The 26,309-nt window shown below is 41.5% G+C and overlaps 2 protein-coding genes across 6 annotated transcripts; both read left to right on the top strand.

The window, feature by feature from the left end:
* The first annotated feature begins 5,351 nt into the window (after positions 1 to 5,351).
* Positions 5,352 to 12,187, top strand: LOC311139023 (heterogeneous nuclear ribonucleoprotein A1-like). 5 transcript variants are annotated; one of them, XM_084173855.1, is made up of 11 exons: positions 5,352 to 5,516; positions 6,198 to 6,314; positions 8,338 to 8,484; positions 8,660 to 8,870; positions 8,996 to 9,073; positions 9,166 to 9,207; positions 9,351 to 9,422; positions 9,527 to 9,691; positions 9,810 to 9,998; positions 10,158 to 10,227; positions 10,739 to 11,443. In XM_084173855.1, exons 1-10 carry the CDS (start codon positions 5,505 to 5,507, stop codon positions 10,217 to 10,219), a joined length of 1,095 nt encoding a protein of 364 aa, XP_084029981.1. In that variant the 5' UTR covers positions 5,352 to 5,504; the 3' UTR covers positions 10,220 to 10,227; positions 10,739 to 11,443. The 5 variants fall into 5 exon arrangements, with proteins under 5 accessions (XP_084029981.1, XP_084029978.1, XP_084029979.1 ...); XM_084173852.1 differs by having other exon boundaries at positions 5,396 to 5,516; positions 9,810 to 10,004; positions 10,739 to 10,871; XM_084173853.1 differs by lacking the exon at positions 10,739 to 11,443 and adding an exon at positions 12,095 to 12,182 and having other exon boundaries at positions 5,411 to 5,516; positions 9,810 to 10,004.
* A 4,027-nt stretch (positions 12,188 to 16,214) lies between these two features.
* On the top strand, positions 16,215 to 24,680 carry LOC311137947 (coatomer subunit zeta-1). The gene is made up of 9 exons (XM_084172573.1): positions 16,215 to 16,303; positions 16,577 to 16,645; positions 19,105 to 19,186; positions 19,383 to 19,474; positions 19,577 to 19,632; positions 21,159 to 21,236; positions 22,545 to 22,596; positions 22,724 to 22,762; positions 23,952 to 24,680. The coding sequence occupies exons 1-9, from the start codon at positions 16,286 to 16,288 to the stop codon at positions 23,997 to 23,999; spliced, it is 534 nt and encodes a 177-aa protein (XP_084028699.1). The 5' UTR covers positions 16,215 to 16,285; the 3' UTR covers positions 24,000 to 24,680.
* Positions 24,681 to 26,309: the final 1,629 nt, after the last annotated feature.

Consider the following 26,309-nt stretch of genomic DNA (forward strand, 5'->3'; position numbering starts at 1 on the left):
TCTTTCCTAAGAAACAGCTCCCTTTGTTTGTACCTTCATTCAAAAAGTGTTCTCGACATGTTAACTATTAGTATATAGGCCTATGTGAATGAATTATAATGTTATTCTGTATTCAATTGTTCCATTGTTCTAATCTATGATATGAACTGTTAGGCTTTATTAAGTCTCTCTAAAATGTGGAACTAGTCATATTGTGTGTTCTTTTGTCAGAATAAATCCATGGGAGGAGAGGACCCACATTTTTTTTAACCAAATACATTTAGAAAATGGTATTTACTTGCAATAGCCTCAAATAACCAAAACGCCTATATAAACCATGTGGTGGCTTGTGAACATTAAATTGATAAATAATGATGTTTTGGACAACAGGAGGGTATCAGGCAACCAATGAACATCCTCATTATAAAATGCATTAAGAAAACATACAGGGAAATGTTCTGATAGACTGTTTTAGCCAATTCTGCAAGATTCAGGACATCTTTATGGAAGAAGTTTCTGCCTATTTCACCTGCATGGACACCAATATAGCTGATCAAATTGTTGGTAAGGGAATAAAACGTGAATGTAGGGGCATGATTTGGTGGGTGTTGTGTTGCTAAAAATGGAGGTGCCGTGGACAATTTGGACAATGAGCATGTTGCCTAATGGTTGTTAGAGCTTGAAGCTCTAAAAAATGAAGTGCTGTATGTTGAAGTTATAGTGAATCAAAATTCCAATGTTATTCAGATTCCCTACCGCAGATAACAAATGGAAAGAAACTATGATAACAATAAAAACGTTGCTCTCTATTACTCCTTTAACAGATATAGGGAATCATATGGTGAAAAGTCAAAGTATTGTAGCGAGTAAAGTGGATACCTATGGATATAAAAACAATCCAAAAATGTATTTTTTATACTGTCGCAAAGCTAACTAAAAAGCAGCATTCCCCAGGATGGCCTTCACTTCAGCAGTGATGAATTCTTTGACGAAAATATCATAATCATTAGAATACAAATTACGGATTCCTCTTTGAATCTGCGTATTTCTCAAAAACGGTTGTCCTGAGTCTGCACAGAACTGCCAGGACCTAGGATCAATGGAGACACTCAAGTTTTTTAATCCTGTATTTCTCGACACATTCACGAAAATAGTAATGGCCTCTAAACCTTCCAGCTGACTATTGGACCCTATTCCAACTAAACTACTGAAAGAGCTACTTCCGGTGCTTGACCCTCCTATGTTGAACATAATAAACGGCTCCCTATCTTCCGGTTGTGTACCAAACTCACTAAAAGTGGCAGTAATAAAGCCTCTCCTGAAAAAGCCAAACCTTGGCCTGAAAAAAAAAGAAAAAAAACTATTGGCCTATATCGAATCTCCCATTCCTCTCAAAACATTTTGAAAAAGCTGTTGCGCAGCAACTCACTGCCTTCCTGAAGACAAGTAATGTATACAAAACACTCCAGTCTGGTATTAGATCCCATCATAGTACTGAGACTGCACTCGTGAAGGTGGTAAATTACCTTTTAATGGCATCAGACTAAGGCTCTGCATCTGTCCTCGTGCTCCTAGACCTTAGTGCTGCTTTTGACACCATCGATCACCACATTCTTTTGGAGAGATTGGAAACCCTAATTGGTCTACACGGACAAGTTCTTGCCTGGTTTAGAACTTATCTGTCGGAAAGATATCAGTTAATCTCTGTGGATGGTTTGTCCTCTGACAAATCAATGGTACATTTTGATGTTCCTCAAGGTTCCTTTTTAGGACCACTATTGTTTTCACTATATATTCTACATCTTGATGATGTCATTCAGAAACACAATGTCAAATTTCACTGCTATGCGGACGACACACAGCTGTACATTTCGATGAAAGATGGTGAAGCCCCAAAATTGCCTACACTGGAAGCCTGTGTTTCAGTCAAAAGGAAATGGATGGCGGCAAATGTTTTACTTTTAAACTCAGACAAAACAGAGATGTTAGTTCTAGGTCCCAAGAAACAAAGAGATCTGCTGTTTGATCTGACAATTAATCTTGATGGTTGTACAATTGTCTCAAATAAAACTGTGAAGGACCTCGGCGTTACTCTGGACCCTGATCTCTCTTTTGACGAACATATCAATAATATTTATAGGGCATTATTATGACTTACTATCTCATAACTCATAGTCAGATTATTATTTTTTGGGTGGTGGGAACGGGCTTCCATAGATACCCCTGGACAACAGCCTGAGGACATGATTGGTGAGGATCATTCTTCTTCCAATAAAATAATTATGAGTGGGGTAGTCAATGTATAGAAAATGATATGCTTCAAAGCACTGATATTACAGTGGTGCTGACATCTTGTGGTAATGGCAGGACACAATATGAGTAAGAATTCATGAAGCAGTCAAATCTATATCAAAGGCATGACACACTGCACCCCATTGACTATGCACACTCATGCAATGCAGTATTTCACTGCCTCAAGTAACAACACATCTCTTCCTAATCCAGGAGGCCTTTATAAAGGTATCGGTGAAGACCATGAAGAAAGTGCTGGAGAGGATGATGAGGAAGGAGAGGGTGAGGTCTATGAAGAAGGAGAGGGAGAGGGTGAGGTCTATGAAGAAGGAGAGGGTGAGGTCTATGAAGAAGGAGAGGGAGAGGGTGAGGTCTATGACTATAAGTCGCTTTGGATAAAAGCGTCTGCTAAATGGCATATTATTATTATTATTATTATGAAGGAGGAGAGGGAGAGGGTGAGGTCTATGAAGAAGGAGAGGGTGAGGTCTATGAAAAAGGTCCTGGTGAGGGCAATGTAAAAGGCTCAGGTGAGGCGTGGCCAAATGCAGCAGGTTGGATTAGGTTGTCTTCTGATCGGTTGAAGGTGATCCAGTAGCTGACAGGTTTTGAATAATGCCCCACACACAGTAGATATAGGCACAAACCTTTTAAATAAAGAGATGGCCAGACTGAATTTGTGAAGTGAAACGAAACAATTCAGTTTGGATCCAGGCCACTATTTGGAGGCTGTATTGCAGAATTTTGTGGAAGCACTATCAGAGGCTCATCATCGCTTCTGGGGAAAGGACCTCTCTAGACCCATTCAACTTAAAAACCAGCAGAGTTGAAGCAAAGAGTTTAGAATCCCTACATCAACCTGACCATCAGATCAAACCAGTATTGAACGCACAGCACCTTCAACTCTCCAAGGTCCCTACATGAAAATCTCTTACCAGTTCAAGCTGACTATGACTGAGTATTGATCAACCAGGCATGTTACTAGTACTGTTAATTATATTGTAATTATTGTAATTGTTTGTGCATTGCAACCAATAAACCATATGCTTCAGAAACAAAATACCTAATAGCAGCTGTTCTGACTTTAACCAATTAGTGATCCTTTTGTGATCATCTTTGATTTCAATAAAATGCTCCTGATTATTCAGTTTTGTCCTGATTCTCTGTATAATATATTAGTCCAACCAATTTGCAATAAAGTGAATAAAGTGGGAACACTGACCTATCACTGTGTTGGGGCTGGCGGGGAAATGAGTGATTGGAGAAGATGGCAGAAAAGGAAATAAGGAGGAAAGTGGAGAATATTATGAATAAACATGGAGTGGGGGATTACACAGGCCTTCTGAAAGATCTGGTGAAGGAGAAGATGATGGTCAAGAAAAAAAGGAGAACAGTGGAAATGGTTATGAGGGAATATGGAATGAGGGATTTCACAGAATTTTTTGGAAGAACTTGAGGAAATTGAGAGTGACGAGAGTAAGGATGAATTAGATGTGGTGGCAGGTGCAGTGATGACTGTTGAGAAGAAGTTGAGTGTAGAGGGAAGCAGTGTGGCGAGGAAGGTTGTCGTCAAGTGCAAAAAGAGGGACACGTGTTCCAGTAGCTCTGAGATGGAACCTGACGAGAGGGTGGATGAAGTTCCTGCAGTGAGGACCGCTGATCCATATGTGGTGGTAGGTTGGGTGGAGAACTGTTGAGTTGGTGAATTTTTTTTTATTTATTTATTTTATTTCACCTTTATTTAACCAGGTAAGCCAGTTGAGAACAGGTTCTCATTTACAACTGCGACCTGGCCAAGATAAAGCAAAGTAGTGCAATAAAAACAACACAGAGTTACATATGGGGTAAAAAACATAAAGTCAGAAACAACAGAAAATATATATACAGTGTGTGCAAATGTAGCAAGTTATGGAGGTAAGGCAATAAATAGGCTATAGTGCAGAATAATTACAATAACTAGGAGTGGACTAGTGATGATTTATTGTGTTTCTTCAGCCCAAAGGGAGCGGGCACTCCGGATCACTTGATTAGGGACAAGAAATGTGACTTGCTTTGCTCTCCAGAGCAGGGCACCATTGAAAGGAGTGATAACGGGGGTGGCATTAAATGTTGAGGAAGATCAGTTGAAAGTGAAGATTCCCAGTGTCTGTGAAGCTTTCTGTTTGGTGCGACGCAGATCCAGTGGAGAGCGTGAGGAAATGAAGAAGACGTTGTATGTCCTGTTGAGTTTTGATGTAGTGTCTTTGCCAGATAAGGTTAAGGTTAGTTATCCCGTGAGAGCGTTTGTTCCTAAAATACTTCAGTGTTTTAGGTGTCAAGTTTATGGGCATGTTGCATCAGTATGTAGGAGGGAGAGTCCTAGATGTGAGACAAAGGAATGTGTAGTTTCGGTGGAGAAAATTGTGTCTTAGTTGTAGGGGTGCCCATGGAGCTGGAGATCGGAGGTGTCCGGTGAGAGAAAGGCAGGTTGAGGTTGCTAGGGTCAGAGTAGTACAGAAAGTGTCGTATGCTGAAGCAGTGAAGTAGGAAGATGGTACAGGGCGAGGGATCCTGAGAGGATTCCTGTGAGTAGGCAGAGACTAATAGAGAGTTATGGGAAGAATATGTGCTTCAGTAAGGTAGGTTTCTTGACATTCATAGCTATGTTTGTCAATTGTACTGCAGAAATAGATTGAAAGTCACCGAAAATTGAGGTTGTGGTGGCAGCGGCAGAGAAATACTTGGGATTGCAAGGTTTTACTGCAGAACAGTTGCAGGTGTTGTGTGGTAGTGTATTGGCCTCCCAGACCGTTGGTCTGGAGTAGGATTAGATAGGGTAAATAGTGGAATGTTTATTTTATTATACATTATACATTTTTCATTATTATTATTATTATATATATTTTTTTGTTATTTAGAGAGGGCTAATAGTTGTCAGGGTACTTTTTCCTTTTCCCCAATTTTATAGTACCGTATCACAAATAATTTAATGTTGGTAGGCCGTGAATGGCCTCACACGCCAGTACAGTAGGTGGCGGTCTATACACTTTAAATAGGATGCGATCCGCCAACACAATCCCAAAGAACAAGAAGTTCACCGTGTTGGAGGGGCAGATCACTAGGTTGTTGATTCCCATCATACAGCAGTGCTGTTGAGTCTCTAGGCTAGCTCAGTTTACGCTAGCTTGGCACGAGCTCTCGCATGAATTAGCGCGATTATATTTACGCTACGGTCGAACCATTAACAAAAAATTATGTCGAAGGAGGTAAGTTTATATTGATTGGTATTCGGTATTAGTTTATTAACTTGCTGATTGGTTCTAGCGTTTGAGTCAGTAACAGTTATGTTATTTGTAGGCGATGCATTCTTATCTAAACATGACACTGACAGCAGGCCATTTGATCTGTCTAGCGCTGCAGCCGTAAAGGTCTTTGTCTGCATTGTTATTTAGCGAGTAATCAATATTTTAACAACTTTATTATGAAGATGTATTTTGTAAACATTCGCAAATTTGTTGACAATTGCAACTGCATTTTTATTGCGCATGCATCAAATAAGGTTTACAGTCCGCCATTATACCTAGCTAGCTAGCTAGTAGAGGGCGCACGGTGATGCTAGAAGATAGCTAGCTAGTCTGCGATAAGTTTTTGTCGCGGACTTTGAATAAGCAAAAAGCGCTAGTGTATTTGCATTCAATTAATTTCAAACTGTATACTGCTTGCTAGATAATTTGTATTACTACTAATTTACAAGCTAACGTTAGCGAAATGGCTTATTCACAGAATGTACCAGCCAGGCTCCCGATGCTTTCAAGCAGCAGGCCGCAGGCGTAGCTAGCTAGTAAGGGTAGGCCATTTATGGGCGTAGTAGTAGACCTGACCTGCCATGGCTAGTAATGATCCCCATTTGCTTCTAATCTAGTGTGTTTCCCTCGTATTAATTAAAGTCTCCCCGTGAGCCGGAGCAGCTCCGCAAGCTCTTTATTGGTGGGCTGAGCTTCGAGACCACCGACGAAAGTTTGCGGACCCATTTTGAACGATGGGGATCCCTCACAGATTGTGTGGTGAGTATTGTATTGCTTTTTTCATACTGAACAAAAATATTAACTCAACATAAAAACAATTTAATTGATTTTACTGAATTACAGTTCATTATGAGGAAATAAATAAATTAGGCCATAATCTATTTCAGGTATCTGTTGGTCACAGATACCTGAAAAATAATGGGCCTCACAATGGGCCTCAGGATCTTGTCACGGTATTTTTGTGCATTCAAATTGCCATTGATAAAATAAAATGGTGTTCGTTGTCTAGTTTATGCCTGCCCATACCATAACCCCACTGCCATCATGGGGCACTATGTTCACAACGTTGACATCGGAAATCCGCTCGTCCACACATTACATTTACATTTTAGTCATTTAGCAGACGCTCTTATCCAGAGCGACTTACAGTTAGTGAGTGTATACATATATTTATTTTTTTCATACCCCCCGTGGGAATCGAACCCACAACCCTGGCGTTGCAAACGCCATGCTCTACCAACTGAGCTACATCCCTGCCGGCCATTCCCTCCCCTACCCTGGACGACGCTGGGCCAATTGTGCGCCGCCCCATGGGTCTCCCGGTCGCGGCCGGCTACGACAGAGCCTGGACACAACGCCATACACGTGGTCTGCGGTTGTGATGCGAGTTGGATGTACTGCCAAATTCTCTAAAACAACGTTGGAAGCGGCTTATGGTAGAGAAATAAACATTAAATTCTCTGGCAACAGTTCTGGTGAACATTCCTGCAGTCAGCATGCGAATTGCACGCTTCCTCAACTTGAGACATCTGTGGCATTGTTTTGTGTGACAAAACTGTACATTTTAGTGGCCTTTTATTGTCTCCAACACAAGGTGCACCTGTGTAATGATCATGCTGTTTAGTCAGATTCTTGATATGCCACACCTGTCAGGTGGATGGATTATCTTGGCAAAGGAGAAATGCTCCCTATGGACGTAAATTAATTTGCGCATCAAATTTGAGAAGGTTTTTGTGTGAATGGAACATTTCTGGGATCTTTTATTTCAGCTCATGAAACATGGGACCAACACTTTACATGTTGCGTTTATATTTTTGTTCAGTGTGTGTGATATATATGTGTGTGTGTGTACACAACAGTCTCAACGTCAACAGTGAAGAGGCGACTCCGGGATGCTGACTTTCTAGGCAGAGTTGCAAAGAAAAAGCCGTATCTCAGACTGCCCTTCTTAATCTTTTCTTTTTATTGGCCATTCTGAGACATGGCTTTTTCTTTGCAACTCTGCCTAGAAGGTCAGCATCCCGGAGTCGCATCTTCACTGTTGACGTTGAGACTGGTGTTTTGCGGGTACTATTTAATGAAGCTGCCAGTTGAGACAGTTTGCGTTGTTCTGTGAAGGGAGTAGTACACAGAGTTGTACGAGATCTTCAGTTTCTTGGCAATTTCTCACATGGAATAGCCTTAATTTCTCAGAACAAGAATAGACTGACGAGTTTCGGAAGAAAGTTATTTGTTTCTGGCCATTTTGAGGCTGTAATCAAACCCACAATTGCTGATGCTCCAGATAATATAATAATATGCCATTTAGCAGACGCTTTTATCCAAAGTGACTTAGTCATGTATGCATACAGATACTCAACTAGTCTCAAGAAGGCCAGTTTTATTACTTCTTTCATCAGCACAACAGTTTTCAGCTGTGCTAGCATAATTGCAAAAGGGTTTTCTAATGATCAATTAGCCTTTTTTAAAATGATAAACTTGGATTAGCAAACACAACGTGCCATTGGAACACAGGACTGATGGTTGCCTGATAATGGGCTTCTGTACGCCTATGTAGATATTCCATTAAAAATCAGCCGTTTTCAGCTACAATAACCATTTACAACATTAACAATGTCTACACTGTATTTCTGATCAATTTTATGTTATTTTAATGGACAAAAAAAATTGCTTTTCTTTAGCAAACAAGGACATTTCTAAGTGACCCAAAACTTTTGAACAGTAGTATATCTCTTTTGTAATTGTATCAGCAAATTTAACGGTTCAATTTTCAATTCCTCAGGTAATGAAAGATCCAGTCACAAAGAGATCGAGGGGCTTTGGTTTTGTCACATACAGCTCTGTGGATGAAGTTGATGCATCAATGGAGGCTCGTCCTCATAAGGTTGATGGCCGCCAAGTGGAGCCCAAGAGAGCGGTGTCCAGAGAGGTGAGCGATGTCTGATGTGACTACAAAACATAGAAACCTCCCAGTTTCACATATGTTGGGGTGGTGCTGGAAATTATGAATATGAAGTGGATATATTTTTTTTTCTCCTTTTGAGGATCTTCTGTTTTGTCTTTTGAAGTGACTGAATATTTTGAATGTCATGTGTGTTGGACAGGATTCCTCAAGGCCAGGTGCTCACACCACCGTGAAGAAGATCTTTGTGGGTGGCATCAAGGAGGACACAGAGGAGCACCACCTTAGGGACTACTTTGATCAGTTTGGCAAGATCGAAGTCATCGACATCATGACTGATAGGACCAGTGGGAAGAAGAGGGGTTTTGCCTTTGTTACATTTGATGATCATGATGCAGTTGATAGGATTGTCAGTAAGTTCTCAAGTCTACACCATTGATACAGAAAAGCTGCTATTGTGTATTTAGATGTTTTAATTTGTTTTTTCATCTCAAGTGATTTACTTATCTGTTTAACAATCTCCATTCTCTGCTTACAGTCCAGAAGTATCATACAGTGAATGGTCACAACTGTGAAGTGAGGAAGGCTTTGTCAAAGGAAGACATGAACCGGTCAGGTATGAATTGTAGCAGTTGATTCCCAACAACAACTGAAGCTTTTGACGTGATGTTGAGAAAGTGACTGACCTGTTTGACGTCTGTCTTTCAGGGCCAAGAGGTGGAAACTTTGGTAGAGGTGGCGGATATGGAGGTATGAGCACTCAAGGGCTTTTATTTCCTTTTTAACCATATTCAACCTTGTTCCACAGGGAATTAATTGACTAGTTGGTTGCCCTGGTGCAATGCAGGCTTCAAGTTAGTCTCACAGCTATAAAGATTAATATTATTTTCCAGGTGGTTTTGGTGGAGGGAGAGGAGGTGGAGGATATGGTGATAACGATGGGTACAATAACTATGGAGGCAATGGTGAGTTCTTCTCCCCTGTTTTTCTAGATATTGTAAAGGAAAATGTGGGCAATGTTGTCGGGTGGATTTGCCGGTTTGTCCAAAAGCTTGACTTGTTTCCTTAGGTGGCAGCTATGGTGGAGGTCCCGGCGGGTATGGTGGCGGCAACCGGGGCTATGGCGGAGGAGGAGGAGGCAGCGGCGGCTATGGCAACCAGGGTGGCAGCTATGGAGGAGGAGGATACGACAATTACAACAATGGCGGAGGTGGTGGTGGAAGCTACAGAGGTGGTAGGTCATCCAAGCAAGGGTGTGCTGCACATATAAATAGTGCCATCACTTAGTCTGGATCGCTGTATGTGATGGATAGCTTGGATTTTAAAACGGCTGTATCTGTGTCCTCTTGCAGGTAACTACGGAGCTAGCGGTGGTGGCGGGAGCAGCAGTGGAAGTGGTGGTGGTGGTGGAGACTACAATGACTTTGGCAATTACAACAGCCAGTCGTCCTCCAGCTACGGCCCAATGAAAGGAGGTGGCGGCTATAGCGGCGGCAGTGGAGGGGGCAGGAGCAGCGGCCCATATGGTGGTGGTGGTGGTGGTGGTGGTAAGTCCCACGTCGTTACACTTCCCCTTGAAGTTGAAGTTAATAAGAACTCAACCTAAGTCCCTGGTGTTGTAAGGGAGGAAAATATAGGCGTTTCCCTAGTAGCTAGTCCCTTGAGTTGAGCACTTACATAAGGCCTGGCCCATTCTGCAGGTGGTTACGGAGGAGGCTCCGGTGGTGGATATGGAGGGGGCTCCGGAGGCCGAAGGTTCTAGGGTCTGAGGTAAGCACTGTACTGAAAACATTTCACTAGATTGGACTGTTAAATGTAGTTTTGGAGTCCATACATTAGAGGAATTGAGATTGCCATTTCCACTATGTGGCTTCCTTGGCAGAGCCTAGTCCAAGATGCAGCATAGTTGTTTTTAGAAAACAAAGCAGACCCTTTACATGTGGCCAGTAGGCCTATGCTCGAGGGCAATCATATACCGTGATACATGTGCTGAAATTGATTATCTGAGTTCTGTGTGGGGGATCCAGCAGCAAACCTTTACTTTCACAGAATCTACCATCTATTGAGCCCCTTGGCATATATGGATTGGACTGAGTTCGAAACATCCCCCCAACTCCACACACACAATCTGCCCTCCTTGTCTTTGCTATGCAGTGCAACGGGCTTGAATTGAAGGCTTGCTCCTGGCTTTTCTCCTCTTGACCCCACTCAAATGTAGCTGATAATGACAAAAGAAGGAAGGTGCAAAAGTTTAACAATGTTGTTCCATATTGTCCAACAGGCTACAGTACTTAGGAGAGGAGAGCCAGAGAGGTGACAGGGAAAGGAAGCAGCAGGTTTACCCCCTAGATCTGCTCAGCCAAGCACAGTTGTGGCAGGTTTACATCTGCCACATGAAGAGAAATGTACAGTAGAAAAGGAAAAATCATGTGGAGAGGGAGGGAGGGAGGGGAATGGGTGGGTCTTTTTCAAACCGTTCTTGTCAAATGCTTCCCAGCAGGATTATATGATTTTGTAGTTTTGCTGTTTTTGTCTTTGTGAAGTGTAAAGCATTCCACTAAGGTTTTATGTAGGTATTTTGATTTTCCCCGCGCCCATAGGGTGTTTTTTAAGATGTAACCGCCACCAAATCAAGATGAAATAAACCGCTTTTCAGTTTTTTTTTTTACATTGTGTATTTTGATTGATGGGCTCCTGTTGATTGTGTTACATGAGATGAGTAGTCCTCAACAGATGAGTAGATGGTATGAAGTGTAATGGGAAAATCCTCAGAGTACTTGCGTTATGTTCCATATTCAGAATCAAAGCATGTCATTGTTTAGAAAAGTGAATTTTTGTTTAGATCGTTTACCTCAATGCCTATGGTGAAAATACCCTGCTTGCATACAGAGGTCAAAGGCCTTTGTGCTTCTGGGCCGCCGGGCCGGTTTCTCCCCTAAAGTTCAGCATTGTTGCCACTGGACAAAATAAAAAAATTCTTAATGGCTTTTCTGTTGGCTCATAGCTTCACAATCAATTGGAGTCTAGCTTACACACAGAACTTGAGACTAGCCAATCAATTGGAGGAGCCAGCTGAGAGGCTAGTCATTGGGAGGAACCAGCTGAGGGAGAGAAGTAGCAAGATCCCCGCGAGGAGCCAGTGAAGCAGGGGACAGCAGCAGTCTTTGAGTACAGATGGTTGCTCTTGTAAGACTAGCGAGAGGCAGCTCGAGAAAGGAAGGGGTATTTTTATATACCATACTGGTAGGTAAGAAGAGATTTTTGATCAACTCTTGTATTTGTAACACTCACATTTTTGAATATGTTAGCAGTCCATGTTACGTCTCGGTAAATTCACTAACATGGGCTCCATAGGCATTTTATTCCAGCAAAGGTATTTCAACTTAGAATAAGAGGGCTATAGATGATTTAGTAAATTAGTTAACTACCAGTGTTTTTGGTTGCCCAATTACCTGAATGATGCAAACCTTGACTGCTACTCAATTGCATTTGTGACAACATAAGTGGCCGGATATCCTCAACATTAATCACTAGATCTGGTTACACTAGTGTTGGTAGTGCATGAAAAATCTAGAATAAAGTCACTCAGTAGCACTAAAAATGTAAATATTTTCTCTAATATCGCTCTCATTTTCAGGACTGTAAGATGTCTGCACTAGTGTGCCTCTCATGCACCTTGTCTTGCACCTCTACACCTGCACTGTGATGACCAGCGGTTGCAGGACCAATCATGACACATGGGTATGCTGGATTTTTTACATGTTTAATTTTTTTGAAATGTTGCCTTGCTTTCTCTGCTTTATGTGCTGGCCAAATATCCAAATATTTAAAGATGATGTGCTTTGTGTGGTTTTAATTGCTTTAACGTTTGTCTTTCAGTGTCATTTTTAAATGGACAGAAGGGACACTACAGGAATGCTGCTGGACAGTTTTTAACTTTTGTACTAACTTGCAATAAAATGTTTTTTTTTTTTTTTAAGGATCTGTCTTTTATTGTAAAAACGTTGTTTATGAGAACTGGTATGGTTTTCCAAATGAAGTCTTGATTGTATGTTGTGCAGAGGCAGTTCATTCTGTGTAGATGGCTGTACATGGTGCAGAGGGAAATTATTTGACTTAATTGAGGTTATTACCTATTTGCTCAATGTCAAATTCCTGTGTAGGGGGTTTAACAGAAGGGGAGTAAGGAGAGGTATGAAGTAGCGGGAGCATTTTCAGACAAAGAATGCATGATATGTTGAGAAGACATGCAAGTGGGAAACCCTGCCATGGCTCATAACATGGCAAGTTCAACAGTTGACAGTTTGAACTGCTGACCATAACACACCAGTAGGCATACTGACAGTAGTTATAGTACAACTAGTCTTATAACAACAGAAGTAAAGTTTTCCTGTGTAAGGGCGTCATTCTAACAAGGAGCCTTCTATTATAATTATTTTATATAGCGCTTTTAATTACAAGTAGAATCTGTTGCTTTAAAAACAAACAATTTAACTAAACAAATGTAGGGATATGGCAGTTCATTATGGCACAATAGTCTGCTTGCCTTGCTACCAGGGTCGTGGTTCAACCCTTCCAGTTCTCCTTTGCTACTATACTGAGCAAAAATATAAATCCAACAATTTCAAAGAGCAGTATTGAAATAAATTCAGTAGGCCCTAACCTATGGATTTCACATGACTGGGAATACAGATATGCATCTATTACTCACAGATGCCTTAAAAAATACAAAGTAGGGACGTGGGTCAGAAAACCGGTCAGTATCTGGTGTGACCACTCATGCAGTGCGACATATACTTCACATAGAATTGGTCAGGCTGTTGATTATGGCCTGTGGAATGTTGTCTCTTCTTCAATTGGCTGTGTGAAGTTGCTGGAAATTGGTGGGAACTGGAAAACGCTGTCGATCCAGAGCATCCCAAACATGCTCAATGGGTGACATGTCTGGTGAGTATGGCCATGGAAGAACTGGGACATTTTCAGCTTCCAGGAATTCCATTATCATGCTGAGACATGATGGGATGGTGGCGGATGAATGGCACGACAATGGGCCTCAGGATCTTGTCACGTTATCTCTGTGCATTCAAATTGCTATCAATAAAATGCAATTGTGTTGGTTGTCCGTAGCTTATGCCAGCCCATACCATAACCCCACCGCCACCATGGGGCACTACACAACGTTGCCATAAGCAAACCGCTCGCCCACACGACGCCATACACGTGGTCTGCGGTTGTGAGGCTGTTTGGACGTACTGCCAAATTCTCTAAAACAACGTTGGAGGCAGCTTATGGTAGAGAAAGGAACATTAAATTCAAAATATGAGACGTCTGTGGAATTGTGTTGTGTGCAAAACTGCACATTTTACATTTACATTACATTTTAGTCATTTAGCAGACGCTCTTATCCAGAGCGACTTACAGGAGCAATTAGGGTTAAGTGCCTTGCTCAAGGGCACATTTACGTCATTTAGCAGACGCTCTTATCCAGAGCGACTCACCAATTGGTGCGTTCACCCTATAGCCAGTGGGATAACCACTTTACAATTTTGGGGGGGGGGGGGGGGGGTAGAAGGATTACTTTATCCTATCCCAGGTATTCCTTAAAGAGGTGGGGTTTCAAATGTCTCCGGAAGGTGGTGAGTGACTCCGCTGTCCTGGCGTCGTGAGGGAGCTTGTTCCACCATTGGGGTGCCAGAGCAGCGAACAGTTTTGACTGGGCTGAGCGGGAACTATGCTTCCGCAGAGGAAGGGGAGCCAGCAGGCCAGAGGTGGATGAACGCAATGCCCTCGTTTGGGTGTAGGGACTGATCAGGGCCCGAAGGTACAGAGGTGCCGTTCCCCTCACTGCTCCATAGGCAAGCACCATGGTCTTGTAGCGGATGCGAGCTTCAACTGGAAGCCAGTGGAGTGTGCGGAGGAGGGGGGTGACGTGAGAGAACTTGGGAAGGTTGAACACCAGACGGGCTGCGGCATTCTGGATGAGTTGTAGGGGTTTAATGGCACAGGCAGGGAGGCCAGCCAACAGCGAGTTGCAGTAGTCCAGACGGGAGATGACAAGTGCCTGGATTAGGACCTGTGCCGCTTCCTGTGTAAGGCAGGGTCGTACTCTCCGAATGTTGTAGAGCATGAACCTGCAGGAGCGGGTCATGCTCTACATGCGCTGTGTAATGATGATGCTGTTTAATCAGCTTCTTGATATGCCACACCTGTCAGGTCGATGGATTATCTTGGGAAAGGAGAAATGCTCACTAAAAAGGATGTAAAAATATTTGTGCACAACATTTGAGAGAAATAAGCATTTTGTGCATACAGAACATTTCTGGGATCTTTTATTTAAGCTCATGAACCATGGGACCAACACTACATGTAATTTTTTTTTTTTTTTTTACTTTTTAGTCATTTAGCAGACGCTCTTATCCAGAGCGACTTACAGTTAGTGAGTGCATACATTTTTCATACTGTTCATACTGTACATGTTGAGTTTATATTTTTGTTCAGTGTATGTTTGTGGCAGTGATGGCTTAATCCTAGTAGTAGGCTCCAAGGATTTTGCACCTGTCGGGCTGTATTACCGCCTGGTACAGCAATTGCATCGTCCGCAACAGCAGGGCTCTCCAGAGGGTGGTGCCCCAACGCGTCACCGGGTGCACACTGCCTGCCCACCCAATGTCACGGGAACGCCAAGAAGATAATCAAGGACCTCAGCCACCCGAGCCACTGCTTGTTCACCCCGCTACTATGCTGCAGAGAATTTTTGTCTGAAGAGTATTTTTCTCCGCTCATACAGTGGTGTAAAGTACTAAAGTAAAAATACTTTAAAGTACTACTTAAGTTGGTTTTTAGGGTATCTGTAGTTTACTTTTTACTCCATACATTTTCCCTGACACCCAAAAGTACTTGTTACATTTTGAATGCTTAGCAGGATAGGAAAATGGTCCAATTCACGCAGTTATCAAGAGAACATCCCTGGTCATTCCTACTGCCTCTGATCTGTCGGACTCACTAAACACACATACTTCATTTGTAAATGATGTTTGAGTGTTGGAGTGTGCCCCTGGCTATCTGTAAATAAAATTGAAAATAAAGTAGTGCCATCTGGTTTGCCTAATATAAGGAATTTAAAATGATTTTGATACTTAAGTATATTTTAGCAATAACATTTACTTTTGATACTTAAGTATATTTCAAACCAAATACTTTTAGACTTACTCAAGTAGTATTTTACTGGGTGACTTTTACTTGAGTCATTTTCTATTAAGGTATCTTTACTTTTACTCAAATATGACAATTGAGTACTTTTTCCACCACTGCTCATACAGGAGTAATAAATGCCTAGTGCACTAATTTGGTGGGATTTATTTTTATTTCTTTTTTTTATATTATTTTATGAATTATCAGGGGGTGCAGCAGCACCCTCAGCACCCGGACTTCTCGCGGCTGTGTACACACCATCAAAAACACTCTGACATTGCTCATCCGGATATTTTTTCTTTGTTTTATTTTTGTGATTTGTTGGGTATTACTGCACTGTTGGAGCTAGAAACACAAGCATTTCGCTGCACCTGCAATAACATCTAGAAAATAGGTGAATGCTACCAATAGCATTTGATTTGACATAATGGTTCAGGGACACGTCATCCATTCACGTATTCTACCTTGTGGCGTCAAGACATTCCGTGCTAAAGTGGCGACAAAGTCTGGGGAAATGCCCTTTGAGGACCTGATTTGACTGACGTGGAAGGCAACCATGCCTGAATGCATTTCTGTTTTGCACCAATCACAGAGAGAGTTTTGTCCCTGAATCCACGTCATCGGGTAGTAAGACAAAATGGACGCACTCAGCCTGGTATTGTAGCGCTCTCATAACATGCATTTCATACTATTTATGTTGATATTTGTCATTTGAATGTCACACTATGATATTGATGTATCAGGGGTAGTTGCCACTGTTAGCCCAACAATGCAGAAGGACACAGTTGAACTAGCTAGTTCACAGAATTAGTAGCTAGCTAGCTGGCATGTGATGACGTTGTCAGATTGCAACTGATCAGTCAGCTCCTGCCGTTCAAGTTGTTTGACATCATGTTCACTGAACAAAATACAATATTCTCTTAATCAGGAACCCACTCTGTACACCGTGAAAGCTGTCCTCATCCTTGACAATGACGGGGAAAGACTTTACGCCAAGGTAACTAGCTAATCAACAGCAATGAATTAACGACCAGTACCTGCCCCCACTGGCAATGTCCTTCGCAGCATGTCAATATTCATATAGCTACATGAGTAGATGCAATGTAGCCAACACAGTTTTGTAATTTTACATTCAGCTGACTATCTGGGTAACAAATTGTCTGTGTGCTCAAACGATTACTTATTTTGTGACACTGTCAGTGCTTGACTTGGACTGAAATAGGTTCTGGTACTCATTTTGGGTGCTGATACTGTTTATATTTAGGTGCAGGAGCTCCACAGTACTTTTTAGGTAATATTCTATAAGAGGAACATGAGCTCAAGCAGTGTAACATTTGAGGTGCAAGTATCTGCTCCGGTGAGCTCCTGCCCAAGTCAAGCACTGAACACTGTTACAGTGCCTTCAGAAAGTATTCACACCCCTTTCCTTTTCCCACACTTTGTGTTACAGCCTGAATTTAAAATGGATTCACTTGAGATTTAAAATGTTTTAAAGCTGCAATGTCTTGAGTCAAGTTTTCAACCCTTCTGTTATGGCAAGCCTAAATACATTCAGGAGTAAACATTTTCTTAACAAGTCACATAATAAGTTAAATGGACTCTGTGTGCAATAATAATGGATTAAATGATTTTTGAATGATTACCCTATCTCTGTACCCAACACATATAATTATCTCTAAGGTCCCTCAGTCGAGTTGTGAATTTCAAGCACAGATTCAACCACAATGACCAGGGAGGTTTTCCAATGCCTTGCAAAGAAGTGCACCTGTTGGTAGATGGGGGGGAAAAAATTAAAATCAGACACTGAATTTCCCTTTGAGCAGTGGTGTAAAGTACTTAAGTAAAAATGCTTTAAAGTACTACTTAAGCTGTTTTTTGGGGTATCTGTACTTTACTATTTATATTTTTGACAATTTTTACTTTTACTTCACTACATTCCTAAAGAAAATAATGTACTTGTTACTCCATACATTTTCCCTGACACCTAAAAGTACTTGTTACATTTTGAATGCTTAACAGAACAGAAAAATTGTCAAATTCACACACTTATCAAGAGAACATCCCTGGTCATCCCTACTGCCTCTGATCTGGCGGACTCACTAAACACACATGCTTCATTTGTCAATAATGTCTGAGTGTGCCCCTGGCTATCCGCAAAAAAAATAAAAAAATTGATGCAGTCTAGTTTGCTTTATAAGGAATTTGAAATTATTTACACTTTTACATTTCATAGTTAAGTATATTTTAGCAATTACATTTTCTTTTGTCTTCATATAGCTACATGAGTAGATGCAATGTTACTCAAGTAGTATTTTACTGGATGACTTTCACTTTTACTTGAGTCATTTTCTATTAAGGTATCTTTAATTGGGTACTTTTTCCACCACTGCCTTTGAGCATGGTGAAGTTATTAATTACGCTTTGGATGGGGTATCAATACTCCCAGTCACTACAAAGATACAGGTGTCCCTCCTAACTCAGTTGCTGGAAAAGAATGAAACTGCTCTGGGATTTCACCATGAGGCCAATGGTGATTTTAAAAAACGGTTAGAGTTTAATGGTTGTGATAGAACTGAGGATGGATCAACAACATTGTAGTTACTCCACAATACTAACCTAAATGACAGAGTGAAAGGAAGGTAGTCTGTACAGAATAAAAATATTCAAAAACATGCATTCTGTTTGCAATAAGGCACTAAAGTAATACTGCAAAAACTGTGGCAAAGTAATACTGCAAAAACTGTGGCAAAGAAATTAACTTTTTGTCCTGAATACAAAGCATTATGTTTGGGGCAAATCCAACACATCACTGAGTACCACTCTTCATATTTTCAAGCATGGTGATGGCTGCATCATGTTATGGATATGCTCGTCATCAGCAAGGACTAGGACATTTTTGTAGGATAAGAAGAAACGGAATAGAGCTAAGCACAGGCAAAATCCTAGAGGAAAACCTGGTTCAGTCTGCTTTCCATAGACACTGGGAGACATATTCACCTTTCAGCAGGACAGTAACCTAAAACACTGGAGTTGCTTACCAAGATGACATTGAATGTTCCTGAGTGGCCTAGTTTCAGTTGACTTAAATCAGCTTGAAAATCTATGGCAAGACTTGAAAATGGCTGTCTAGCAATGATCAACAGCCAACTTGACAGAGCTTAAGAGTTAAAAATAATAATAATGGGCAAATATTGTACAATCCAGGTGTGCAAAGCTCTTAGAGATTTACCCCAAAATACTCACAGCTGTAATCTCTGCCAAAGGGTATTCTACATGTATTGACTCAGGGGGGTTGAATACTGATCTAATCAAAATATGATTGTTTATTTTTCATTTTAAAAACCCCAACAACAAATACATCCCAATTTGTAACACAACAAAATGTGGAATGAGTCAAGGGTGTAAATACTTTCTGAAGGCACTGTATGTGATCTCTATTTGACTTCTGCCCCACAGTACTATGATGAAACATATCCAACTGTGAAAGAGCAGAAAGCGTTTGAGAAGAACATCTTCAACAAAACACACCGCACAGACAGTAAGATGTTTTCAAACTAATGAATCGTATGCACTTCAATTTACAGTATTGTCACAGGCTTCAATACTTGCTATTTCATCTCTTGCCAAAAGCTTTGAGTGCTGATCTGTTTTCAATTGCATGAAGGCTTCTGTGTATAACTGGTATAATGAAGATATTGTATCATAGACTGAACTCTCTCTGCTTCTTTACCCAGGTGAGATAGCGCTACTAGAAGGTCTTACCGTTGTCTACAAAAGCAACATTGACCTCTACTTTTATGTTATTGGCAGTTCACATGAAAATGAGGTAGGCTGATGGTGGTATACTAACAAAACACAATGAAACATTGCATATGTTGTGATGTTTCTCACACAATACACTGATACGTTTTGCTATTTGCTCCCCCAGTTGATGCTTATGTCAGTGCTTAACTGTCTGTTTGACTCGCTCAGCCAGATGCTAAGGTAAGACTGCACTTTATTTACACTGAACAAAAATATAAACGTAACATGCAACAATTTCAAAGATTTTACTGTTACATACAGTTCATATAAGGAAATCAGTCAATTTAAATAAATTCATTAGGCCCTAATCTATGGATTTCACATGACTGACCTTAAAAAATAAATAAATGTAGGGGCGTGGATCAGAAAACCAGTCAGTATCTGGTATGACCACCATTTGCCTCATTCAACGCGACACATCTCCTTCGCATAGAGTTGATCAGGCTGTTGATTATGGCCTGTGGAATGTTGTCCTACTCCTCTTCAATGGATGTGCGAAGTTGCTGGATATTGGCGGGAACTGGAACACACTGTCTTACATGTCGATCCAGAGCATCCCAAACATGCTCAATGGGTGACATGTCTGGTGAGTATGCAGGCCATGGAAGAACTGGTACATTTTCAGCTTCCAGGAATTGTGTACAGATCCTTGCGACATGGGCCTGTGCATTTTCATGCTGAAACATGAGGTGATGGCGGCGGATGAATGCCACGACAATGGGCCTCAGAATCTCATCATGCCATCGATAAAATGCAATTGTGTTCGTTGTCCGTAGCTTATGTCTGCCCATACCATAACCCCACCTCCACCATGGGGCGCTCGCCCACATGACGCCATACACACTGTCTGCCATCTGCCCAGTACAGTTGAAACTGGGATTCATCCGTGAAGAGCACACCAGCGTGCCAGTGGCCATCGAAGGTGAGCATTTGCCCACTGAATTCAGTTATGACGCCGAACTGCAGTCAGGTCAAGACCCTGGTGAGGACGACAAGCACGCAGATGAGCTTTCCTGAGATGGTTTCTGACAGTTTGTGTAGAGATTCTTCGGTTGTGCAAACCCAGAGTTTCATCAGCTGTCCGGGTGGCTGGTCTCGGACGATACCACAGGTGAGGAAGCCGGATGTGGAGGTCCTGAGCTAGCGTGGTTACACGTAGTCTGCGGTTGTGAGGCCGGTTGGACGTACTGCCAAATTCTCTAAAACGACGTTGGAGGCGACTTATAGTAAAGAAATTAACCTGCAGTCAGCATGCGAATTGCACTCTCGAAACTTGAGAGATCTGTGGCATTGTGTTGTGTGACAAAACTGCACATTTTAGAGTTTCCTTTTATTGTCCCCAGCACAAGGTGCACCTGTGTAATTATCATGCTGTTTAATCAGCTTCTTGATATGCCACACCTGTCAGGTGGATGGATTATGTTGGCAAAGGAGAAATGCTCACTAACATGGATGTAAACAAATTTGTGCACAAAATGTGAGCGAAATAAGCTTTTTGTGCGTACATTTTTGCAATCTTTTATTTCAGCTCATGAAACTTGGGACCAACACTTTACATATTGTGTTTATATTTTTGCTCATTGTAGTTGTCGTACAGGTTGGACTATGCTGTAAGCAACTGAATGAGACATTTGTAACACTGTTTGTTAGTTTCCATAGAGAGGTCATGATGTGTGTTTAAGCTCCCGTTCTTTGTCCTCCTGCAGGAAAAATGTAGAGCGGCGGGCCTTGCTGGAGAACATGGAGGGCCTGTTCCTGGCAGTGGATGAGATCGTTGATGGGGGGTAGGTAGAGCACTCATCTCACCCCAAACCAGGGGTCTCTGGAGCTGTGTATTCTCCTCTAGTGTGTCCTTTGACTCCCTGACCAAACCAACTTTTCCATCTAGACTAGAGTACAATGATACAAGACATGGCTGGACATTCATGCCTGGATGCTGTCAAAGACAGACATCACGCTATTGGGTAGCCAAGATAAAGAGGAAGATCCATAGAGGAAGACCGGAAGCAATTCTTTGGCAACCTGGGTCGTTCCACGAAGTGATTCCCTTTGATATTTTAAGTAGAAATTGTGCACCAATATTGACTTTTCAAAGCCTGTTATATTAAATTAATTACATTTTATATAAAGACTTGCTAAAGTGCTACAATTCAGCATTTTGACATGTCCCTCTGTACACCCTCTGTGACCTAGGAATATCTGAACCCACTTAATCCCAAAACTTCTCCAGGTTTTCACCATTGTAAAGCCCTAGTTATTTTGTTGCTTTGAAAAAGTCATTTCTGAAGATTATTATTTATTTCACTTGATTAGTGATTCATTTTAAGGGAAAACAAACCTATCCCTCATTTAAAGGTAAACCATGTTATGTGAACTGAACTCTTTTTAATATAATGACACAATAAAAACTAAAAACAATTCAACATCTAATAGTCAAATCATAGTGTAAAAGCAGGTGAACTGGTTCTAACCCTTTTGGCAATTTCTGGTGTTTTGTGGTGGAAAACTGAGTGGGTCGAGCAGAACACGCCAACCCTGATACCAATAGATAGACAAGCTAGAAATGTTTTAACAATTTACATTTATTTGTGAAGCTTGCGTTCAATTGCCGCTCCCTGTTGCACACAACATGCTTCCATTCCGCCTGTCACAAAGTGATTTATGGCTGATTTAAGATGAAATCGTCAACTCTGTTACTTTATTTGGCTTTACTATGGTAATTATTTTATTTAGCCTCTTGAGATGGGAAAGCAGTTTTTTTTATTAAGTTGAAAATGTAACAGAATGTTAAAATTGGGTAAAATAAAACAGTTTTCTTTCACCAAGTTACACTATACAAAGGGTACTCCTTTCATGGAATGACCAACCTACCACAGATGGATTTTACCAGTTAAATACTCTATTGCATCATTTAAGGTTTCTGAGACTGGATAGGCTCTCAGCCCAATATAAATCAACCATCCTACTAGTCCATAGCTAGACGATACAATAGCCCCTTGAAGTAAGGTTATTTAGGGTTAGGGAGGATGCCCATTTTGCTTAGCATTTAGATGTCAGCCATTGAGAGTGATCTGTGCTCTTCTGTCTTCCAGAGTCATCCTGGAGAGCGACCCTCAGCAGGTGGTGTACCGTGTGGCCCTCCGAGTAAGACCATTGATCCTCTTCCTCCTCAGTCAAACACCATGGTTCTGTTATCATCGAGTACTGTGCTGCCCGGATGTCAACAACATTAAATTGATCTGGACAATTTCTCCCTCTCTCATGTTTACAGGGGGATGATGTTCCTCTAACAGAACAGACTGTGTCTCAGGTAATTGCGCTTCTTATTTACGAGAATCTCATATTACCTAGTAAACCTAACCCTAACTTGTTAAAATTGTGTACAATTTATTTTAGTACTACTAATAATTAGGTAATAATTAGGTGGGTGCTTACATTTGTCTTATTTCACACATGTACAAGTGTGTATTATACACATGTGAATTGTAAATAATTGTTTTGCCTATCCCACTCTCCTTGAGACACCCTCGGAGATTGGGGTCACGGCCAGGGACCAGCCATTATTGACAGCAACCCTGGAGCAATTAAGGTTAAGTGCCTTGCTCAAGGGCACATCAACAGATTTTTTTACCTAGTCGTCTCTGAGATTTGAACCAGCAACCTTTCAGTTACTGGCCCAATTGCTTAACCGCTAGGCGACCTGCCACCTGGTATACTGGAATTTAAACGTGTATTTGATAGTAATGTGATTTGGAAATCAGTGAACAACATGGCTGAGTAATGACTAGGTGGTTTGTCAGGCTGACAATCTTAAGCACATACTGAACCTTTCTTATGCTTCCCAGCTCTTTTTATCCTTAAAATGCCCTCATTGTTCTGTTAGCTATTTCTAAAATAATTGTATTTCTCTCCAGCAGTATATTAAGCTACTACATTTAGCTTTATTGTAATGAAAAGGGAAGAGAACAGAGGGGAGCGTTCCCAGTTTAGCTGCTAATGAGGCTCCACTGTTAGCTAGGCGGTGTGTCTCCACACTTGGCAGGCTCTCTGAGCGCTACGCTGATGGATGCTCCCATCTGAGAGGCGTTTTACTGGCTGCAGGTGTCTCCTTCTCCTACTCTGTCCATTAATCGTCATCGCCAACCCTCGGCCCACATGCCTCATAATGGTTACTGAGAGACTAGTCTGCAGAATTAAAATGATTCAGTCATTGATGTATTGTTCCTGTGTGTAGAAGTATTACTGGTGTCATCACACCACCACTCTTCCCTCAAATATCACAGTAGGAAAGTCCTGGAAGCTTCCTTCATTGTTTCATACTGTATATATTTTTTCTACCTGTAGTTGGATTTTGAGGTGATGGACATTTACCTAACTATAGATTTGTCCCTTGTTATGTGTGTTGCTAACAGCTTTCATCTGCTATAAACAGTATTAGAGGGACACTTAACCAAACTGAGTTCTCCTCACTCTGTTTTTCTCTTATTTCTCTCTTTCAGGTGCTTCAGTCTGCAAAAGAACAGATCAAGTGGTCCCTACTGCGATAGGAGAGTTGTCTCTGCTGTCACATACGCACCTACCAACACTCACTCACCTGATGACATCATTCCTCTTCCTATCCATGTGTGTCCCAGAGATCATTGCACTGAAGTCTTCTGATTGAGCCACCAATCAGAACCAGCCAGGCCTACTGTGGCATTTTCTATCCTCCATTTCCTGTCTTGATTATCCATTCCCATTTGGTGGAAGATCCAGAGCTCTTATCGCCCAGGCAACATGATTTTTAGTTTTTTTGTGACTCAACTCCACACATCCTTACTGTCTCTCTAGCTATTGGTGATTCCAACCTTTTCTATTACAGTACAAACAAATGTGATCTGACCAGTATGAATCAGCCATGATTGACCTATTCCTCTGGGATTTTGCCTATTTTAGTGGGCATGGTGTAGTAGCTGTTAGCGTGTTAATAATTGTATGGTATATGAAACATGGCTATTAGTAAAACACTGAGCCATCTCCTTGCCGTGCTCCTGTCTCTTTGTACACAACCTTCATTAGAGATTCCACTCAATGTGGCAACTTTTTGCTTGTGTAGATGTGCATGAAGCATACATTTTGTGATTTAAATGTGATAATTACATTGATATGCAGGTTTTCTTTACATTGTATTTCTGTTGTCGTTGTGAAAAGAACTTGGATCAAATAAACTTTATTTAAACCAGAAAACATTTGATTGGTTTCTCTTGTTTGTGGTGCAGTAAAAGGTTTGCTTGTTGGGTAAAAGGTTGTGAAGCTATATTTTGTCGCATGAGGGCAGATGCTGCAGTTGGGAGGAATTACACTGCCACCTGCTGGGAGACAAAGTCACTACAGTGCACATGTCAGAGTAGTGACAGAGGACATACTAAGATATTTAAACAATCATTCATACTGACTTGCGTCCAATCCAATGCATGTAGAAAAGTTGCTTAGCAGCAGATTCGGACACCATGCGCATGACACCTCAATAGAAAGTAGGCATGACGATCACAACAGCTGAATGATCTATCTGGTAGAATGTGTTAGATTTTAGTCATCCCTGGTGTACGGACATCAGGTACCCATTTGCTCACTGTGTGTGTGTGTGTGTTTCAAAGTGTCTAAAGTTGAGACTAAAAGTGTGTATAAGGTTTGCATACTGAGTGTGCAGAGGGTAGGGAAAGGTCACAGGGAAGCGCTGCTGCCATCCTTTTCATTTTCATCAGGGAACGTTAGTGACTCCTCCGAGCCGTCAAGGACTCATTTCTCATCGGCTAATTACCCCGGCAGAGCCATAAAGAGGCAGAGAGGTAATTTATATTGATTACACAGAAACCAGGATAATTGACTGAAATGCCACCGTTTGGCATGCTCCTATGCATTACATTCACACAGACTGGCATCATCTGAGTGTGTGTGTGTGTGTGTCTTGCAGGTTGGTGCCTGTATCTAATAACAGGGAATGTTTACGTGTGTGAGTTGATGTATGTCAGAGGTCTATAATTAATGCCTATGATATGTGTATTATTGACAACAGGAATGTCCTATGGTTGGAGTTCTTGTCTGTCTGTTCAGATCAGAATGAATAAAGGCAATCTTCAGCTTCTACCATGTCTTGATGTTTGCATCTGTCTGTGATTGTCCAGCCTTAAAATCTTGATTTCTGCTTGCGTAAACTCAGATAAAAAAATATACACTTACCATTTAAACTTGTGTCACCTGCACTATATACAATTAAACGATTCAGTGATCCTACACATTGATTCAGTGATCCTACATTTTGATTCAGTGACGAACAGTGAAAAGTGGGGAGGCATAGATCTTCGTTACTCAGCCCATTTGCCAAGCCAAATAAATCAAAGGTTTTGGTTGACATCACCGGATCCACCACCATTAGTCCAAACGAGATGATTGAATGGCCACGCTGTGCTATCAGGGATATTGTAGCAGGAGCCTGCCTGATTGCATTCTGCTCCCATCTGTGTTGCTGTGTTATTATGGCCCTGGAAGCTGTGCAAACCCAAGGCATGCAATAAAGGGAAGAGAAAGACATTTGTTAGGGGATGTGTTTTGGATAAACAAACCCAGAGGTGTGTGTGCGTGTGTGAAAGCAGGGTGAAATGGGATTCTGGGATTGTGTAGCAGTGTGGGCAATCGTAATGTTCAAAGCCAAGGCATAACGGTTGTTGTCAAACAGGGATTGTGCCAGTGTGTTTGTGTGTGTGTGTGTGTGTGTGTGTGTGTGTGTGTGTGTGTGTGTGTGTGTGTGTGTGTGTGTGTGTGTGTGTGTGTGTGTGTGTGTGTGCATGCGTGCGTGAGAGCAGGGTGAAATGGGATTT

The sequence above is a fragment of the Coregonus lavaretus genome, assembly GCF_964263955.1.
Source record: "Coregonus lavaretus genome assembly, chromosome: 12".
In the NCBI taxonomy this organism is placed as follows: Eukaryota; Metazoa; Chordata; class Actinopteri; order Salmoniformes; family Salmonidae; genus Coregonus; species Coregonus lavaretus.

Bases quoted from the DNA above. Each gene is read 5' to 3' on its own strand.
- LOC311139023 (XM_084173852.1), top strand. The intron at 6,315-8,337 runs GTGAGTATTGTA...TCAATTCCTCAG, and splicing joins GATCCCTCACAGATTGTGTG to GTAATGAAAGATCCAGTCAC. The intron at 10,005-10,157 runs GTAAGTCCCACG...CCCATTCTGCAG, and splicing joins TGGTGGTGGTGGTGGTGGTG to GTGGTTACGGAGGAGGCTCC.
- LOC311137947 (XM_084172573.1), top strand. The intron at 19,633-21,158 runs GTAAGACTGCAC...GTCCTCCTGCAG, and splicing joins TCGCTCAGCCAGATGCTAAG to GAAAAATGTAGAGCGGCGGG. The intron at 22,763-23,951 runs GTAATTGCGCTT...TCTCTCTTTCAG, and splicing joins CAGAACAGACTGTGTCTCAG to GTGCTTCAGTCTGCAAAAGA.